Genomic DNA, 15,793 nt, shown 5'->3' with positions numbered 1-15,793 from the left:
CATATGAGAGCAAACATAACATTTTGTTTAATGCAGATCATTTTCACAATGCCCTAAAAATCTGAATGCTATTCCTCTCAATATCCCTTCCCATACACACACACACACACACACACACACACTCACACACAAACATGAAGCATTTCACTACACCCACAATAACATCTGCTGAACATGTGTATGTGACCAATAAAATTTGATTTGATGAACACACAAAAATAGAAAATAGGCAAGTACCAATTTGGGTGGGGAGGGAGAGGGGAGAGAAAGAGAGAGAGGGGGGAGAGGTGTGTGGCTCCTCCTCACTCTGTGTGCGCTCTCTTCCTCTCGCTTTTTAGTATGTTCCTCATTCACTCACTCAGAAAAGGTTGTGAGAGGGTCTCTCAGCAAGAGAAGGGTAATAAAAAGGGGATTGTTTGAACAGAGAGACTGTGTAAACAAAGGGAACTGGGTTGTTTTCTTGGGGACTCTTATCACCTGTCTACAACACACCACTCCTGCAGCATTATAGGACTCCTGGATGGAGAGGCAGCAGGGAGAGGTAACGGCAGATCGCCTGGAGCGCCTAGATCCACTCTGTGACTCAGAGAGAGAGATGATCAAGGACACCTGGGCCAAAGTCTACCAGAACTGTGATGATGTCGGGGTGGCCATTCTCATCAGGTAAACTTTACCTATACTCTCTTTCCCTTGTTTCTTGCCTATAACATCTTGAAATTGTCAGTCTAGAGACACTGAAAAACTTGCCTAGGTGCACCCATTTCTATTTGGGGAGTTATGGAGGGCTGATGACAGAAGAGCTGTAGCTTACTGAATGCTGACTGTTTCAACACAGCACACACAGCACACATTGCTGAACAATATACACACACACACACACACACACACACACACACAACACACACACACACACACACACACACACACACACACACACACACACACACAGAGAGCTGGTGATTGCAGTCCCCTGACCAGTGGCAACAGCTTCTGCCACCACAGGGAGCAAAACTCTCAGCAGAATCTTGTTATCATAGGGATGTTCAGGGCCTCAACCAAGGCTGATTTTAGAACCAGGCTAAAGTTTGCTTCTCCTTAATTATTACATTGCCAACATGGAAATTGCACATGGCTCCTTATCTTGCTCGCTGGTTGTTTTACCAAATTGTGTTGCAATAGTTGAGTGTAATAAATAACTATGTTCTTGCAACCTAGATTACAATCTCTCCGTGACCCTTGCATGATCCCCACTATAAATGAAGGGAACTGAAAGTAATTTTAACAACGTGTGAAGATTGTAACATGACGATTGACTTGACTTGCATGCTCTCAGTCTGTTAGAGAGAGCGCCATCACTCATATCTGAGCTATTGCATTTCAAATTGGCTCCCTTCCTATCAGTTGGCAGAATCAGAGGGGAAAGCGTGCAGCTCAATCCATCTTGCTGCTTATTCCAATCTGACATATTTGGCTCTGCGGGTGCTCCCTCTCTGAGGGCAGATCATGTTTCACATATCTGCAGACCAGGGATTTCTGACCTGACTCACTGAACCCTCACAGGGACATCTCTGTCTAATCCCTCATTGAGCCCCGTGAAGATCAGTGATCAGGGACACACCCTCCATTCATCATTACATAGTGGACAGGAGGTCATTATACTGTATCAAACCATTAAAAGGCAGATAGCTTTGGGTATACTACCGTCCATGACTTACTGTATATATATTACAGCAGACAAGCAGTAGCTAACCTCTGTGACCATTTGTGATGAGCAAGGTCTTTGTAGTGGTGATGTTTGCACCATGAGACAGCATTGCCCCTCACGAGTCAATAACTACGTACCAAGAGAGTTTTCAATTGATATTTTTCGTAGACTTCTATTTACCACCACAAACTGATGCTGGGACTAAGACCTCACTCAATGAGCTGTATAGGACCATAAGAAAACTAGGTCAGCGCAAGCGCTGACCATTTGGCAAGTGTCTTCACTGACATTTTGAACCTCTCCCTGAAACAGTCTGTAATACCTACATGTTTCAAGCAGACCACCATAGTCCCTGTGCACAAGAATGCCAAGGTAACCTATGTAAATGAGTAGCACTCACATCTGTAGCCCTGAAATGCATTGAAAGGCTGGTCATGGCTCACATCCACACCATCATCCCAGACACCCTGGACCGACTCAAATTCGCATACCTCCCCAACAGAACCACAGATGACGCAACCTCTATTGCCCTTTCCCACTTGGAAAAAAGGAACACTTATGTTAGAATGCTGTTCATTTACTATAGCTCAGCGTTCAATACCATAGTGCCCTCCAAGCTCATCACTAAGCTAAGGACCCTGGGACTGAACACCTACCTTTGCAACTGGATCCTTGACTTCCTGCCGGGACATCCCCAGGTGGTGAGGGCAGGCAACAACACATCCGCCACATTGACTCTCAACACAGGGACCCTCATGGTTGCGTGCTTAGTCCCCTCCTGTACTCCTTGTTCACCCATGACTGCGTGGCCGTGCACGACTCCAACACCATCATTAAGTTTGCAGACGTCACACTATTGAGAGCATCTTGACTGGCTGCACACCACTTGGTATGGCAACCACTTGGCATCCGACCACAAGGCACTACAGAGGGTAGTGCGGACAGCCAAGTACATCACTGGTGCTGAGCTCCCAGCCATCAAGTACCTCTATACTAGGCTGTGTCAAATGAAGTCCATAAAAATTGTCTAAGACTCCAGCCACCGAAGTCATAGACTGTTCTCTCTGCTACCGCACGACAAGCGGTACCAATGCACATATTCTGGAACCAGCAGGACGCTGAACAGCTTCCACCCCAAGCCATAAATCTGCTAAATAGTTAGTTAAATAGTTAAAAGGACATCATCTTGGTCATGAATTGCAATGCTTTCATTTGATGCAATACTTTAATACCGGTACTTAAATATCTTAAGCCTCAAATTGCTCTGGGGCATTCCAAATGCCTGTAGTATTACATGGTGACATGGAACACTTACAAGGAGCAAACTTTAGCTGTCAAGGGGTCTTTGAATCTTTGGCATCTTTGGAGATTTGAAGGCATGTTCAAGTATAATGTTAAACCTCAAACCTCAACTGTTTTCTCTCTCTCTCTCTGTCAGTTTAATACTAAAAGCTATGCTTGGTTAATTTATCTATCTAAATAACTAAAATATCCCATGTGAAATACCCATAACTCTCTGTAAGTGTCAGGGATGCATCTCATTGTAACACATTCCAGGGTATCCATATGTAGTTGCATTTGCATTTATCAAATACCTATACAATTTCCACTCATGGCAAGTATGTCACATTTAGAACAGCTGTGCAACTATCTCAGAAATGAGCCCTATCCCAGAGTAGGATTAACAGGCTGATGATTATAAAACATAAATGAGGCTATTTATATGCAGCCACCATAGATCAAGGGAGAGATTAAACACCACTGTCTTCACTATTTATGAGTGAAACAGAGGATCTGGCTTTACAATTGAAAGTCATTGCATAGACCCTCCATTTTAAGCAGAAGAAAATGAGACACCCCCTCCTCTGTCTTCCTTGTCTGCTTTCTCCCAATACTTGATTTCACAGGTGAAGGTAGTGGAAGCCATGTGCTTTCATCAAAACACAATGGCTTCCCCATAAAGCTTCCATTTTCTGTTATGGGTTTCAAAAGGATAGAGGTATGGGACATCTGGAACAGATACACACAGACAGCTGTATTGTATCTGTCCTGGTCACTGTAGGCTGTAGTTTATTGCTCAATACTATTCTCTTTCACAATGTGTTCTCCAGTGTTCGTTTATTCCACAAAGATAACCTATTTCATCATTGGAGTTATTCTGTTTTTATAGGGTAGAGAATTAGATGTGTGGTACGTAAGGTATATATATATATATATATATATATATATATATATATATATATATATATATCTTATCCTAATACATTGTTTGGGTGTATACAAGAGCTGACAGGAATACACAAATACTGTAGCACAACAATGTTGAACATGAGTGTGGGTGTAGGTGCATCCGGCCAAACCAACCATATGGTATATCCCTGTGATGTAGAGCTAATTGTCTCCAACCCCGACAGTAACACAGTGAGAGGGAAGCAGCAGATGAAGTCACTGCTGCCTGAGTACACACAGCCATTCTGACCGTTTATTTCAGTGTGTAATTACACAAGCAACCAACTAACCATCTCAATTTCATTAGCGCACTTCACTGTTGGTCTGCTAATCCTATGGCCAGACATGGAGATGATGAAACACTAGCTTTGTGAGTTTTAGGGGAGAGCTGTGCAGTTTGTATACAGTCACTGTCAGCCACTGAGACCAGACATCAGGGCCCACATTGGAAACAAGTGGAATCGTTATACCGTGTTATCGCCTGGGTTGTACCCAGTGCATCTTTTTCCAAATAAATAAATCACCTGGACCAACATGTCTCCTAGACTCAGGAGAACATAGCAGTAGCCACCGAAATGCCAGGATGTACATAGACCACAATTCTATCCTCCTGATCCCTGCTTACAAGCAAAAATTAAAGCAGGAAGCACCAGTGACTAGGTCTATAAAAAAAGTGGTCAGGTGAAGCAGATGCTAAACTACAGGATTGTTTTGCTATCACAGACTGGAACATGTTCCAGGATTCTTCCGATGGCATTGAGGAGTACACCACATCAGTCACTGGCTTTATCAATAAGTGCATCTAGGATGTCGTCCCCACAGTGACTGTACGTACATACCCCAACCAAAAGCCATGGATAACAGGCAACATTTGCACTGAGCTAAAGGGTAGAGCTGCCGCTTTCAAGGTGCGGGACTCTAACCCGGAAGCTTACAAGAAATCCTGCTATGCCCTGCGACGAGCCATCACACAGGAAAAGCGTCAATACAGGTGTAACGCCCGGGGTGTAGTGGGTGAGAAGTCAGGCACAGGAAGCAGAGAGTTCAGGGTAGTGCTATATCGTTTAATGCACAAAAAATGGTGAACATACACCAACCCCCTGGAACACAGGGCGGACACGAAAAACAAATGCCCCAAACACGGGGGACTTAAACAGTCCAGCAAAACCCAAGAACATGGGCAAACTGAGACACACAGACGTGTACACCAAACAATCCCGCACAACAAGCCCGCCTGCTGGTAAATAAAGCCAGACCAATCAGCCTAAAATGAACACAGGTGAAACCAATAAACAGAAAGGGGGAAAAGGGATCAGTGGCAGCTAGTAGGCCAGTGACGACGACCGCCGAGCGCCACCCGAACAGGAAGGGGAGCCACCTTCGGTAGGAGTCGTGACAACAGGGCTAAGATTGAATCATTCTACACCGGCTCCGACGCTCGTCTTATGTGGCAGGGCTTGCAAACTATTACAGACTACAAAACGAAGCACAACCGTGAGCTGCACAGTGACACGAGCCTACAAGATGAGCTAAATCACTTATATGCTCGCTTCGAGGCAAGCAACACTGAGGCATGCAGCTGTACCGGACGATTGTGTGATCACGCTCTCCGTAGCCGATGTGAGTAAGATCTTTAAACAGGTCAACATACACAAGGCTACGGGGCCAGACGGATTACCAGGACGTGTGCTCCGGGCATGTGCTGACCAACTGGCAGGTGTCTTCACTGACATTTTCAACATGTCCCTGATTGAGTCTGTAATAACAACATGTTTCAAGCAGACCACCACAGACCCTGTGCCCAAGAACACAAAGGTAACCTGCCTAAATGACTACAGACCCGTAGCACTCACGTCCGTAGCCATGGAGCACTTTGAAAGGTTGGTAATGGCTCACATCAACATCATTATCCCAGAAACCCTAGACCCACTCCAATTTGCATACCACCTAAACAGATCCACAGATGATGCAATCTCTATTGCACTCCACACTGCCCTTTCCCACCTGGACAAAAGAACACTTATGTGAGAATGCTATTCATTGACTACAGCTCAGCGTTCAACACCATAGTACCCTCAAAGCTCATCACTAAGCTAAGGATCCTGGGACTAAACATCTCCGTCTGCAACTGAATCCTGGACTTCCTGAAGGGCCGCCCCCAGGTGGTGAGGGTAGGTGGTAACACATCGGCCACGCTGATCCGCAACACTGGAGCTCCACAGGGGTGCGTGCTCAGTCCCCTCCTCTACTCCCTGTTCACCCATAACTCCATGGCCAGGCACGACTCCAACACCATCATTAAGTTTGCAGACGACACAACAGTGGTGGGCCTGATCACCGACAATGACGAGACAGCCTATAGGGAGGAGGTCAGAGACCTGGCCGGGTGATGCCAGAATAACAACCTATCCCTCAATGTAACTAAGACTAAGGAGATGATTGTGGACTACAGGAAAAGGAGGACCGAGCACGCCCCCATTCTCATCGACGGGGCTGTAGTAGTGGAGCAGGTTGAGAGCATCAAGTTCCTTGGTGTCCACATCAACAACAAACTAGAATGGTCCAAACACACCAAGACAATCGTGAGGAGGGCACGGCAAAGCCTATTCCCCCTCAGGAAACTAAAAAGATTTGGCATGGGTCCTGAGACCCTCAAAAGGTTCTACAGCTGCAACATCAATTGCCTGGTACGGCAATTGTTCGGCCTCTGACCACGAGGCACTATATAGGGTAGTGCGTACGGCCCACTACATCACTGGGGCTAAGCTGCCTGCAATCCAGGACCTCTACACCAGGCGGAAGGCCCTCTAACTTAGGTTTTTTGTTAACTGACAAACATTTCTTCTGCCTTATCAGCTAGAAGAAATGTGTGTTTTTACAAACACTGTTATCATGTATTTGTATAGCACATGCTTGTGCTCAGGCCATGGTTGAGTAAATGAAGCATAACCTGTACAGAACCTGGACAGTGGTTAAACATTAAAAGGGAAAACATGCCCTGCAGCTGTGTCAACACGCTCCAACTATGTTTACTTATAATATCTCACTGGGCCAAGTAATGCACCTCCTTTCTTCTACAGGCTCTTTGTGAACTTCCCCTCCTCCAAGCAGTACTTTAAACAGTTCCAACAGGTGGAGGACCCTGAGGAACTGGAGAGGAGTGCCCAGCTCAGGAAGCACTCACGCAGGGTGATGAACGCCATCAACACCCTGGTGGAGAACCTCCATGACGGGGACAAGATGGTATCTGTTCTGAAGCTGGTGGGCAAGGCCCATGCACTCAGACACAAGGTGGAGCCTGTCTACTTCAAGGTGAGGAAGAACCAGGCAACATGTTTACACATAACCATTACCCACAGGCACACCAAAGCAACTGTATTCCCTCTCTCTCTTTCTCAGATCCTGTGTGGGGTGATTCTGAAGGTGCTGGTTGAAGACTTCCCTGATTACATCACTCCAGAGGTGGCAGTGGCGTGGACCAAACTGCTGGATGCCATCTACTGGCATGTGAAAGGCGTGTATGAGGAGGTGGGCTGGGCCTCCAGCTCTGCTATGTGAACCATCTGTCTGTCTGGGTCAAAGTTGCAGTCAGTGACTACTGTGGACTCCCGGAGACTGACTCCTACTGGGCCTTGGCTTAGGAGGAGGACGATCTACTTCTGACCATTCAAGGGAAGAAATGTATCTTTCCAGAGCTCATAGAATCTTCCTATGTATCATCATGGCTCCCTCCCTGTATCTTTCCCATGCCCCCACTGTGGGGTGTGTTCTTCTGATGGACTCTCTTATGAACGATGGGGTGGTGGTTTGTGCTGACTTTGGTTGGAATGTGTGTGAATAGCCATATGTGTGTATGCATTTATGTTTGAGGTAGAGAATAAGCCCTACACAGACTGATAGAATATTGGATGTCTCTTCAGTTACATTGCCATGGGATTATGTTGAAGATTGAGGATTGGCAGACATAAGGACTGTATTATGCCATAGAGACAGTTGAAACGTACACTCTCATACACATTTTTATCTTTACACCAAAAACAGATATACAGGGGAGAGAATGTCTTCTGCTCATCACTCAGTTGTTAACCTGCTTTGTGCCTTTTTTTATTTCTGATACTGACATCAAGATCTTTGTTCATTTCATGTGATGCTTTGTTGGTGTTTCCTGCGCAGTATATTGTATTTCAGAATTCGTCACCCTTCAGAATCAGATACACTTCACTGTCTAACAAAATGAGAAATAACTTGTGAGGTGTGGTGTCCACATTTAAGAAATGTATTTATTTTTATTTTTATTATCAATCCCTGTATCTGCATAATAACATAATAAACCAAAACAATGATATCTATAATGGAAATCATGACAAGCATATTATTTTTAATCCCTTGTTTTTCACTGTGAGGTATTAGCACTCTCTTTCCTCCTGCTGTGGCCTACTCCCGTGAGTCAGCAGTCCTAACGATAGGTGGATTAGCAGGAGGCCTAAAGGTATTTATACCTCCCATGTCACGAGACACTCAGAGAGAGTGTTGCTTGGTTCTGAATCCAACCACCTCTCCCTGCACATCATTGATTGTTGTGGGAACACAAGTGCACATGTGGCCTTTCACGCCAGCATCAATAAAGACTTGTGTACCGTATGTGCTCCCATATACCAACCTACTGTATATAGATATCATTACACAATAGAAGGTGCAGTAACAATACATTAGTATAATGAGTCTGGATTACTCCATGACTTCTATGAAGGTGCAATGGAACTACTAGTGATATGTTATTTACATATATGCCGAATCTGATACTGAAAACAATGACATGGACATGAACACACACACAAACATGAAGACAGCTATGCTTTGTCCCCAAAATGGAAGCTTAATCTAGGTTTTCATTACATAAATTATGTAAACTTAAGTAAACTCAATAATTCTAGTAGCCTACAAGTGTATGCATTCTTTGTTTAATATAAGCTACACACTCTACTCTGTCAAAGCCCTGAGACATTACACGATAAAGACAAAACACTCATTATGACTTTAAGCATGAGAGTATGCTACTACAGCAAAATCAGGGTCCATGACAGCCCTGCAGCGCTAATTCAACCCACACCACATGAATGGCCACAGCACATAGTGCCCCTGTAAAGCTACACTAGTGGCGATGGAGGATTAAAAGGTTGAGCTCAGATCAGACCACAAACACTACTTTCTGTTCACCTCCTGCCCCTGCAACAGGGCCTTCCCCTGATCTGAGCTAATCCAACAGGCTAATCTTGCCACTAGCTTGAGAGCCACAGGAATCATTCTACTCTCCCTCAATGGGAGGAATAGTCCCAGTGTTCTAACCCAGCTGCAATCCCAAAACGGGATACATGTGATAGGACCATGTGCACCACTACGATGGTCCTCACCACTATTGCTGTCATCCTATACAGAAAGTTCTCAAACCGAGTCGAACCGTAAGTACTCTTGTTTTTACTCTTTCTCATCCTCTGCCTCTTGCTCTGGTCACGTTCACTTCTTGAGGGAAAACCTAGTTGATAATACACAGAGCCACATGTATCTGGTCACATGTACAGGTAAGGTTGACAGATTTTGTGAAATGTATCTTGGTTGGTTCGATATTTTATTTTTTATAGTTTTTGGTTGCTTTGTACTTACCTCTTATGTCACGGTGTTATGTCACACAGTGCATCAGAACTGTTAACAGTAGTGTATTTTGATACTGCCATGGAATTCTCTCATGGGATTTGTGTACTGTTTGTAAGGGTTCTCATGCCCTTCATAGAACATTACAGCAAATGTCTCAATAGCAACTGAATGTTAATTATTTGAACAGATATCTAATTACCAAACATGGAATCAAACATTGATCAAAATGTGATTACTCTAAGGGGCAATCATCTAAATGCTAGATAAATTATGCTATATCACTGAAACTATCCTGAAAGTCATAGCTTGTCTTCCTCAAATAATACACAATCTTGATCTAACATCAAGTGGAAAGTTTCCAGGTTAGCGCTGCGGCTGCAACCTGGACTCAGGGGTAGGCGTAACATAGTAAACAAAAATCTTTGACACTCACATTAGAATGATATGCACGTTTGGTATGGTATGTATTAATTTGTGGTGCTAAGTAGTTGCAAAGTTGTTAATTACCTAAAATGCTAAAGTTGTCCATGATGAAATTTGAACACGTAACCTTTGGGTTGGTAGACGTTCATGTTATACCTCCCTCCTTAAATAATCTTCTGTCTTATGTAACCACACAAAACGCAACATATCATACTAATTTGAGTGTCCCGGACAGAGTGACTATATATTAACAAAATTGCATCTAATGTAAGGATGAATAAAGAAAAATGCATCTGAGCTCTTGAGCAGAGGGCTGCTAGTTGACTCTCAGCCCCCTTGGCTCTGCATGACCATTCACACGGCAACGGCAAATAATGTCATGTGGCTGCAGCAACATATCAAGCTCAAAAGCATGGACACATATTCATTATCTGATTATATCAAATTAGGATTCATAGTTTTATCAGTCTTACTGACAAGTCAAGGATTGTAATGAAGCTGCAATATATGCTAACTTCAACAACACTGGATTTGTTACGAATTCCAATTTGTTGTGGCTAATGTTAGCTAGGTGGCTAACCTAATGTTAGCTAGGCTAGGGGTTAAGGTTAGGGGTTAAGGTTAGGGATCAGGTTATGGTTACTGTTAGGGTTAAGGTTAGGGTTAATCTTAGGGTTAGGAGTTGGGTTAAAGGATTATGGTTGAGGTTAGCTAATATGCTAAGTAGTTTCAAAGTAGCTAAAAAGTAGTAAGTAGTTGCAAATTAGCTAAAATGCTAAAATTGTCCATGATGAGATTCAAACACGCAACCTTTGAGATGCTAGACGTTCGCATTATACAGCCCTCCTTTCATTTTTTTGCCTTCAGTAACCTGCTGTATTATGTAACCATACCAAACAAAACATACAGTATTATACTAATTTGAATGTCTCAGACAGAGTGACTATATATTAACACATTTTATCAGTCTTATTGGCAAGTCAAGAATTATAATGAAGGTTCAATATGTGCTAACATCATCTCCCATTTCAGGCACAATGTTGATGATGCCAATGAGGTGCCCTACATGAAGAGCAATGGAGTCGACCCTAAGAAATAACAACCCTCACAGCAGATGTAGCTCTAGTCTACAGTCTACATGGTACATAAAAGTAAAATAACAAGTAGCCTACAGAAGTGAATGCTGTCTGATATTTCAAGATGTGGAAAGGAATGCAAGAGGAGGAGGGGAAGAGAGAGGGAGGGAAAATGGAACATGTGGCAGAAGTAGAGATGCATGAAGTGAGAAGATGTATGCCCGTTCCACATTTAGCTTTCAAGTACTCACCACTATGCTGCTCCCACTAAATGATTTAGTGGCAGAACAACAATCCATCAGCTCTGTGGAAGGTTATTATAAATGCATTACATCCCCAAGCCTACCAGTTCAATGGAGTCGTGCAGGGCCTCATAAATATGGGTCAATAAAGGGACACACACAAAAGACTCAGGATGAATGAAATAGGCTTTATTGTTTTAGTGTGAACTTTCACCCTACCTGTGCGTAGAAGCTCTCAGATCTGAGGCGGGTCTTTTCAAATGAAGAGACGTGAGTTTATTCATTTATTCACAGCATGATATCTCCCTAAATGATTAATGTCCCCCCCCCCGCATGTATGCTTTTATGCACCCTCTTTTCTCTCTTATCTTCCAGACACGAACTGAAGACAGGTCTTCACCTTGATGGCTACAAATCGGGTGAGTTCTCTCAATGGCTGCATTCTATGTCTCAAACTTAAACACCAGAAATGGAAAAGTACTACTGAATTACTACTCATTACTACTACCTGAGATCTACACAAAACCTACTGGTTTTACTACTTGCTTGCTATTGAGATGTGTAGTAAACCAGTGGTGATTTATGTAGTAATTTAAGTAGTAATGAGTGATCCATTGAGACGTTTCACTACTGGTGAACACTACATATTTCCTATTCAAGTCAATATATAATTCTTCCTTGATGACTACTGAGCTTTTGGGTATCTGCTACTTAAACTTCTTCGGGATCGGTGTCCACAGGACAGTTGAGCTAACATAGGCTAATGCGATTAGCATGAGGTTGTAAGTAACAAGAACATTTCCCAGGACATAGACATATCTGATATTGTCAGAAATCTTAAATTCTTGTTAATCTAACTGCACTGTCCAATTTACAGTAGCTATTACAGTGAAATAGTGTGACACTATTGTTTGAGGAGAGTGCACAGTTTTATTATTTATTAATAAACAATTTAGGCACATTTGGGCAGTCTTGATCCAAAAAATTTACATAAATACAATGGTTCATTGGATTCGTCTAAAACTTTGAGCATACACTGCTGCCATCTATTGGCCAAAATCTAAATTGCACCTGGGATGGAATAATACATTATTGCCTTTCTCTTGCATTTCAAAGATGATGGTACCAGATCTAATGTGTTACATTCTACTATATTCCTTTCACATTTCCACAAACTTCAAAGTGTTTCCTTTCAAGAATATGCATATCCTTGCTTCAGGGCCTGAACTACAGGCAGTTAGATTTGGGTATGTCATTTAAGGTGAAAATTGAAAAAAGGGTCCGATCCTTAAGAGGTTTTTAACTATCTTCAGATCCTCTTTTTTGTGGCAGCCACGTTTCTCCACCACGTAATCTTTTAGAAAATAAACACAAGCAACAGAGACAACAAAATATAAGCCATTATCAATAATTTGCTATCAGAGATCATAAGACAACACAGAAAAACATTTGCATACAAACACACACAGTTATTAGCTAGCATGACGAAAACAGAGGCTACATAGCTACATTCCAATGGGGATAGCAAACAACTAGGCTAAACACAACACTGTTTTGGCTAGCATTCTTTTTGATGTGGTAAAAAGTTATTTAAACTGCTAAACAATAACATGAAACTATTCAGAAAACATAAACAAGAGTTAAACTTACAGATGGTGCCAGCATAAAGGCTATGAAAGACAGGATGAAGAAGGATGGAAGATGAATTTCATTCGGAATTGTCAAAAACAGTAGCTAGCCAACAACATCCAACTACTTCCTGTTTTGCCTTCATCTGCGGTTGCGAAAAGCCTGTGTAATCTGGCAATAGGGTTGAAATTACTTATTTCCTACCAACATCAAGTAGTAAAAACTATACCTGATTACTATTGAAAACCCTGTGTGGAAAAGCTGTAGCATTTTGACTACATATTTACAACCTGCATCATGTAGTAAAAAGCTCTACCTGATTACTACTGTAATAACTGTTTTCATGCTGAACACTACAAAACTCTACTTGTGTATCTTGAGTCGAGCATAATCTACACAATCCTTACAAATCTCTACATAGTCACTACTGCACGAATAGGTTTTGTGTAATAATTCAGTAGTACTTTTTCATGAGGGCTAATTTACCCAGTGGTGTAAAGTATTTAGAGTAAGTAAAAATACTTTAAAGTACTACTTAAGTCATTTTTGGGGGTATCTGTACTTTACTTTACTATTTATATTTTTGACAACATTTACTTTAACTCCACTACATTCCTAAAAAAAATAATATACTTTTTGCTCCATACATTTTCCCTGACACCCAAAATTACTCATTACAATTTGAATGCTTAGCGGTACAAGAAAATGGTCCAATTCACAGACTTATCAAGAGAACGTACCTGGTCATCCCTACTGCTTCTGATCTGGCAGACTCACTAAACACAAATGCTTAATTTGTAAATTATGTCTGAGTGGCGGAGTGTGCATCTGGCTGTCAAGAAATAATACTAATAATAAGGAAATTGTGTCATCTGGTTTGCTTAATGTAAGGAATTTGATGTATTTTTACTTTTACTCAAGTATGACAAGTATACTTTATACTTAAGTATCACTGTACTTAAGTACATTTAAACCCAGATACTTTTAGACTTTTACTCTCAAGTAGTATTTTACTGAGTGTCTCACTTTTACTTGAGTCAATTTCTATGAAGGTATCTTTACTTTTACTCAAGTATGATAATTGAGTAGTTTTCCACCTCTTAATATACCACTGCTGATTGAAGCTCCTTGCTAACATGTTAACTCCTGTGCTTTGGGTATTTTTCCAGTCTAGTTTGACAGGCAAACATCCTATAACCTAAACCCAAAAATGGATATGTTACAGACAACAGCAGCAGCTCCATCTCAGTCATCTGGAATTGATGCAGCTGGCGCCATTGTCTCTCCAGTGTTCAGAGACTGTGCATTGCCTTGTGAAAAGCATCTGGAATTAATAACAGGCCAGGGTAGGCCAGCACAACAAGAATCTTTTTTTATCACATCTTCAATCCCCCATCTGTCCTGCAGATCCATCTAATGTTAGAGGAGTCCCAGGAAGGATTTGTGTCCATTGAGTAAATTATAATGGCTTTTAAAGAAGAGGCAGAACTTTAAAATTATGCACTTTAAATGGTAGGATGTTTTTGGTAATCTTTCACATTCCTAAAGTGACCTAAATCTTGTTTTGACTGAAACAAGGAGCTTTGGATAAGCAATATATTTCAAATGAATCGCTTGAACCCATAAATATTTGACCAAATGTCAGAGAACATAAATGTCTTGTAGTGAAGATGTGTATGCCATGGCTACTCAATCTAAAGAGCAATGGAGAGAGGCATCTGTTTTGTACCTCTCTGTCAACCCTCTCCAGTCACAATGCATTGCTATGTGATGAAAGAAAGCATGCAATGAATCACCTTTTCCCCTACACCTTTAGCATCCCTCGGGTCCCATTGAAGGAGCAACAGTCAGAAAGAGGTGTGTTACTAGTCTGCCTATGTTCAAAACACAGCTCCAACTTTACTTTACATTTTTAAAAGCAGCTAGGTGTCACCTTAGTAAACGTCTGCCTTGAGTCAGAGCTTGGTGATGATGGTGGTTACTGGTAGGACGGTTTGTTACAGAATCGACTTTCCTTTGACATGACATTTTACAACCTGCTTCTTCTCTCTAAAGCAAAAATGATGTCTGTTCTTTGCTCTCCCCACCTGATCAAATAAAGAGATTGGAAAAATGTATTTAGTTTGTACATATTTTTATGGCCTTGGTTTTAATTTTCCCTTGTTGTAGGACACCTACTCCCAAATGTTGCATTGTATGTACTGCATGATGACCATTACTGTATTACCACTTATAAGAGACCCTTCAACATGTAACATACACAGTCTGAGATATTAAATCTGTTCATGCTTGTTTTTTTAACCACTCCAAACAAGAAGAATTAAGCAATACCTCAGGAAGACGTCAGTGATCATTCCACTCCAGGGGTATTAATCCACAAACGTGAGCAGGTAAATAAAGCTTTGCTGCTGACACAACAGCCTTGTGTTATTTACTTCCAATCTCACCAGCCGTCAACAACATGGTTACTATCAAATCATTAGACTGGCAAATGACCCCACAAATTGATTGAAGGACATTGAAAAAGGTCCATAAAGAAGCCAAACGAGTCGTGTTTTGGAAGACGCACGGCTCTCGACCTTCACCTCTCCCGAGTCCATACGGGAGCTGCAGCGATGGGAAAAGACTAACTACCAATTAGATACCACAAAATTGGAGAGAAAAATGGGTAAAAAAAACCCAACAAAAACAAGAAGAAGCCAAACGAAAACACCTATGGTGTTACAGGCAACACAATATTAGCAAAGATAATAACACCAGTTGCATGACAATGGCAAGATGTTCCTGAATAAATAGTTTGCAAATGCAGACTTTGGGAGAGGGTATTTAAAAAAAAA

General features: G+C 42.0%; 1 protein-coding gene and 1 long non-coding RNA gene across 2 annotated transcripts; both read left to right on the top strand.

The window, feature by feature from the left end:
- The first annotated feature begins 338 nt into the window (after positions 1–338).
- Positions 339–8,286, top strand: LOC121847246 (cytoglobin-1-like). Its single transcript, XM_042327641.1, has 3 exons — positions 339–663; positions 7,015–7,246; positions 7,334–8,286. The coding sequence occupies exons 1-3, from the start codon at positions 521–523 to the stop codon at positions 7,490–7,492; spliced, it is 534 nt and encodes a 177-aa protein (XP_042183575.1). The 5' UTR covers positions 339–520; the 3' UTR covers positions 7,493–8,286.
- Positions 8,287–9,167: 881 nt separating this feature from the next.
- LOC121847326 lies at positions 9,168–15,297 on the top strand. Its single transcript, XR_006084200.1, has 4 exons — positions 9,168–9,393; positions 11,042–11,597; positions 11,703–11,746; positions 14,126–15,297. It is a non-coding gene; the product is annotated as an uncharacterized LOC121847326 (long non-coding RNA).
- Positions 15,298–15,793: the final 496 nt, after the last annotated feature.

This window comes from Oncorhynchus tshawytscha, linkage group LG09 (assembly GCF_018296145.1).
Source record: "Oncorhynchus tshawytscha isolate Ot180627B linkage group LG09, Otsh_v2.0, whole genome shotgun sequence".
Lineage (NCBI taxonomy): Eukaryota > Metazoa > Chordata > Actinopteri > Salmoniformes > Salmonidae > Oncorhynchus > Oncorhynchus tshawytscha.
This window is presented reverse-complemented; position numbering and strand designations above follow the sequence as displayed.

Coding starts and splice junctions, on each gene's coding strand:
- LOC121847246 (XM_042327641.1), top strand. CDS start 521: ATGGAGAGGCAGCAGGGAGAGGTAACGGCAGATCGCCTGGAGCGCCTA. Junction 664..7,014: donor GGGGTGGCCATTCTCATCAG/GTAAACTTTACC, acceptor TTTCTTCTACAG/GCTCTTTGTGAACTTCCCCT. Junction 7,247..7,333: donor TGGAGCCTGTCTACTTCAAG/GTGAGGAAGAAC, acceptor TCTCTTTCTCAG/ATCCTGTGTGGGGTGATTCT.